General features: G+C 43.2%; 1 protein-coding gene across 2 annotated transcripts in view; it reads left to right on the top strand.

Annotated features, from left to right (window-relative positions):
• Positions 1-3,808: 3,808 nt before the first annotated feature.
• The window catches only part of IL20 (interleukin 20), a 4,064-nt gene continuing 2,712 nt past the window's right edge, over positions 3,809-5,160 (top strand). For both annotated transcript variants that reach the window (XM_044676616.1, XM_044676617.1), the window contains exons 1-3: positions 3,809-3,967; positions 4,280-4,345; positions 4,474-4,626. In XM_044676616.1, the coding sequence (XP_044532551.1) occupies positions 3,809-3,967; positions 4,280-4,345; positions 4,474-4,626 (378 nt within the window). The remainder of the gene's footprint in view (positions 3,968-4,279; positions 4,346-4,473; positions 4,627-5,160) is intronic.

Genomic DNA, 5,160 nt, shown 5'->3' on the forward strand with positions numbered 1-5,160 from the left:
TGATATTTATTCATTCAATTCAATAATGATCAATCAATTATTTATTACCACTTACAGTGTTCAGAGTACTGAAATGGATAGAGTACCTGGTCTGGAGTCAGGAAGAGTTCAAATTGATTTTAAATACTTACAACTACGTGACCCTGGGCAAGTCATTTAATCCTGTTTGCCTCAATTTACTCATTTGCTTTTTGCCTTTTAAAGCCCTTACCTTCCATCTTAGAATCAATAACACTGTGTATTGGTTCTGAGGCAGAAGAGGGGTAAGGGCTAGGGATTGGGGGTTAAGTGACTTACCCAGGGTCATATAGCTAGGAAATGTTGAGGTCACAGTTGAATCCAGGACTTTCCGTCTCCAGGCCTGGCTCTCAATCCTCTGAGCAGCCTATCTGCCCCAACCTCTGGCTAATTTTAAGAGTATTCAGGTCCTTGTGGATAACTAGTCCTTGTGACTGACTAGAGGAAGAGTTGCCTGCCTTTAGATTATCTTAGAGGCAGCAGAGCCTTTGTGTATTAGTGGGTCTCTGCAGATGATCTCATGAGCTGCTGATTCCCTGTGCGTGGTCTGGAAGGTCATTGAGTCCCTGTGAATGACCTAAAGGAAACAAGTAACTGGATCTCTGCGGAAAACCTCGAGGGTCTGAGGTGATATCAGGTGTAACTGATCCCTGTAACTGCCCTCAGGGGTGGTTGGGTCTCTGTGGATGTCCATAAAGGTCCATAAATGTTCCTGACGTGACATTAGGAATGGAAGATGCCTAAGTTCCTTTGGGAGACCCCAGCATGGACTGGTGTCTATCAGTGCCTGCGTCTCTATGGATGGCTTTAAGGTGACCCATTCTGAGATGAACCCAGAATAGCTACAGCTTGGCTTTCAGGAACATTTGATGGCTTTATCTGTCTATGACTAAGCAGAGAGAGAGAGAGAGAGAGAAAGAGAGAGAGAGAGAGAGAGAGAGAAAGAAAGAGAGAGAGAGAGAGAGAGAGAGAGAGAGAGAGAGAGAGAGAGAGAGAGAGAGAGAGAGAGAGAGCTCCAAAATGCCATGATCTCCCACACTCTCCAACATGATTCTCTGTCCTGGGATGATTGGGGGTAATATTCATAGGAATCTTGAATAAGGAAAAGACCATGTTGTGTTAAAGCACAGTTTGGTGTTAACATTTCAGAATAGTTACCATTAAAGTCCTTCCTCTTAAGGATTACAAAGTGGTCCTTCTTGTGATCAAGATCTTAACTTTCAATGCAACAGAGGACACTTACCCAGATCATGGCTCCATCACTTCAAATGGGGAGGGAGGCAATGATCCCAGCTAAACAAGTCAAGGTTGCCTTTCGCCATCAATCTGTTTTCTCTAAGAAAGGCTTTAGCTTTTGTTCTACCCACTTTTCTAAAGAGAAAAATCTATAAAGAGTTTTAGGCTAGAGAAATACTAAAATTATTATTATTATTTGCCTTCTGTCTTAGAATCAATACTATATATTGGTTCCAAGGCAGAAGAGAGGTAAGGGCTAGGCAATGTGAGTTAAGTGACTTGCCCAGGGTCACACAGCTAGGAAGTACCTGAGGTCAGATCTGAATTTAGGACTTCTGGTCTGGTTCCTTATCCACTAATCTATCTGCCCTCAAATGTTCTAATTTTTAGAGAGGAGTTTTTCCATAATTAAGCCTATATTTACCTCCCTATAACTTCTACCCATTGCTGCCAGTTGTGTCTACTAAGGTAAAGCAGAGTCATCCTCTTTTGTATGATAATCCTTTGTATACCTGAAGATAGCTACTATAATTTCTTTTTTTGGATTAATCTATTTTTTATTGCTTTAAACTCTTACCTTCTATCTTAAAATTGATACTAAGCAAGGGTTAGCTAATGGAGGTTAAGTGACTTGCCCAGGGTTACACAACTGGAAAGTGCCTAGGGCTAGATTTGTCCCCAGGAATGGTGGAATCCACTGAATCAGCCAGCTTCCCCATTCTATTTTTTTTAGAAAAGATTCTGGTGTGGTTCCAGCTTTTGCTGCAACTAAGCTGCCATATAGACTCTGCCCCTCCCTTTTTTCCCCAATCTACTGAAAAATTTGTTTTTAATATCATGTCTTCATCAGCCTTCTCTTCTCGAAGCTAAGCATCCTCAGTTCCCTCTTACCATCTTACCGTGGTCTCCTGCACCCTCATCATTCTGATCATCATCCTTCAGAACAATTATAGTCTGTCAATGTTCTTTCTAAAAAAATAGTGTCCAGACTTGGAACATTTGAAAGATATAGAATATAGCAGAGTTATTAACTGGCACGTTGCTCTGTTGAACTGCATTGTGCTTGCAATGAGTTTCTGAAGAACCCAACGAAAGCCATTCCTGGCTTCTTTCACTTACAGTAGGTCCTACTTCTGTAATTCTCTGATCCCATGTCGAAGGGACTCTTCTGTTTTTAGGATTGGATGACTCATTGCTATCCCATTGAGGAACCCCTTGGTAAAGTAGGAAAGAGCTATCTGAAGGTCCTTCCCGGTCTTGGAGATGGCCCCCTTCCCCATTACTTATCTAGTTAACGGAGCCAGAATTATGTATTATTGTTACCTATACATGTCTTTTCCATATCCTAGAATGCTCTCCATGAGGGCGGGAATGACATCTCCAAACTCTAGTCCTCTCTGGTGCTTAGCATGGTGCCCCGTGCATAGTAGGTACAGTTATGTTGCAGTAAACAAATGAATTATGAACTCTCTTATTTTAATTTTTTAATTTTTTTAATTTTGATTTTTAAATAATGAACTCCTTAAAAAATTCATCTTTATTCAAAGCTCTTTTATTTTCCCAATTACACGTAATAACAATTTTCAGCACACATTTTCCAAAAACGATAAGATCCAAATTGTCTCCCTCCCTCCTTTCCCTCCTCCTCCTCAGAGATGGTAAACAATTTGATCTGGATTATACATGTATTATCATGCAAAACATGCTTCCATGTTGGTCGCAAATAATGAACTCTTAGCTTCTTCCTGGGTCTACCTGATAACTTCTCCTTATCCAAAAGCACTGGTTACAACCTGACACGTCAAGAAAAATGTGTGGGGAGGGAGTGGTGGATTCAGCAGGTAGAGGTAGGTGCACAGCCCATTAGACTTATCTTCCTCTGGCTGTGAGGTTGCTTACAACATCAATGAGCTTCTGTTCTCCCTTAGGCAACAAAATGAAAGTATTCTCCCCAAATAACCAAAGTGATCTCAGACAAATGCTAGAGGGAATGAAGCCTTCTTTGTCAAGTGGCTCCACCCCAGATGTCTTCAGAGGTGTCTCCATGGCATCAGGTGAAACTCCTTTGGCATTTCCCGGTTCCCTGGCAGGTTCAAGGGGGACCAGAACACATAACTGGATTGGCATTCGAGAAAGGAAGGAAATATGCGTCATTTTCCCTCAACAAGTTTTGACATTTTCCCTGAAATGACATAGTCTATCCATATGTCTGCTGCTCCAGGCAGTGCTACAGCTTAGCGATGACGAGGAGGGAAGGATGGTGGAGAACATAAAGGTAACTGTGGCTGCCCTGGGCCCATTCAGAGAGCCACCAAACAGTAAAAGAAGGTCTCTGCTGGTCCTTTGGCCCTCCTTCTCCACACAGGAAACTCTGGGTTTGCTCTCGTAAGTGATATGCCAGGACAAGACTGGTCCTTCAAAGACAGAGTGTCTCAGTGATTGGCACCAGGGAAACCTTTCCAGGGATCTGATAGAAGAGAATCGATTGAGATATACTTTCTTTTCTTTACAGCAAAATTCGTCCTCCAAGCCAAGCACAGATCCTCGCCCCAAAATGAAAGGCTCTTCTTTCTCCTTGTGTCTTTTCTCTACTGTGTTTTTGCTCTTGATGTTGCCCTCTTTGGGACTGAAAAGACTCCATTTGGGAAGCTGTGTACTCTCCATGAACTTTCAAGAAATGAGGAATGAGTTTTTGGAGATCAAAGGCTATGTGGTATGTAGGGGTTTGTGTGTGTCTGTGGGGGGTAGGCCGCCCCACTTGGTTACCATCTGAATCTCCTCTTTCTTCTCTCCTTGATAGTCACACACGCCCATTGGGTTCACCTCTTGGAGTTTAGATACATAGAGATATAGCCTAGAGCTGGAGGACGTGGGGCTGGGAAAGCATTCATTCTAGTTTTGGGGAAAGACATCTTTGACCTTGATCTGGGGAAGAGGGGAGGGGGAGAAGGACTGAGTGGGTTTATTATTCATGCCTCTAGGTGGTGCCATTAACACAACCTCCTCTCAATTTCCTTTTTCTTAGCAAGCTGAAGATGGAAATTTAGACAAGAGAATCTTGAAGAGCTCTGAGGCGTTGCAAGACACGAAGGTATGGGCCGGTCACAGAGGAGCTCTGGGTGGAAGAGTGGGGTTTGGGACTTCAAGAATTCCAAGGTCCCAAGCCATCCCGCTGATCCTCCTACATCTAACTTTACCCCTGCATTTTTTTTCCTCCAGCCCACAGAAAGGTGCTGTTTTTTCCGCCATTTATTGAGGTTCTACCTAGATAGAGTGTTCAAAAACTACCAGACAACCAATCACCACATTCGCCGGAAGGTTAGCAGCCTTGCCAACTCTTTTCTTGGAATCAAGAAGGAGCTTCGGCTCTGTGTAAGTAAAGATCTCAGGTTACCAGAATCTATCTTGTTATATAGCGTAAGGAACTTGGGATCCCTTCTCCCTTCTTTCTCCACACTTCTATTTTACAGATGGGGCAATTGAAGCACTAACACCCACACAGTAGGGCTAGGTAGCAGGACAAGGTGTTAACTCAGGCGTCTTGACTTCTAGAAATCTACTCTTATCCCTTCACTAGGTAGCACATGCTACATGTTCATGTTGTTAATGTGGCTCGTATCCAAGGCAGCCGATCAGTATACACTTTGAATGCTTTGGTATCATAAAATACCATGTGGCTGAGTCCCAGGAAACAAACCTGAACAAAGTCTGAACAGTTCTGGGTCATACAGTTCTTCTAGGGAGCTCTGGCTTGTGGTGAGAAGAGAAGAGAGAGGGTCCACAGGGGATTAGAAGGTGGCTTGAGCCCATTTTTCTTTTTCTTCCTTCCTTCCTTCCTTCCTTCCTTCCTTCCTTCCTTCCTTCCTTCCTTCCTTCCTTCCTTCCTTCCTTCCTTCCTTCCTTCCT

This window comes from Gracilinanus agilis, chromosome 4 (genome assembly GCF_016433145.1).
Source record: "Gracilinanus agilis isolate LMUSP501 chromosome 4, AgileGrace, whole genome shotgun sequence".
Taxonomy (NCBI): Eukaryota; Metazoa; Chordata; class Mammalia; order Didelphimorphia; family Didelphidae; genus Gracilinanus; species Gracilinanus agilis.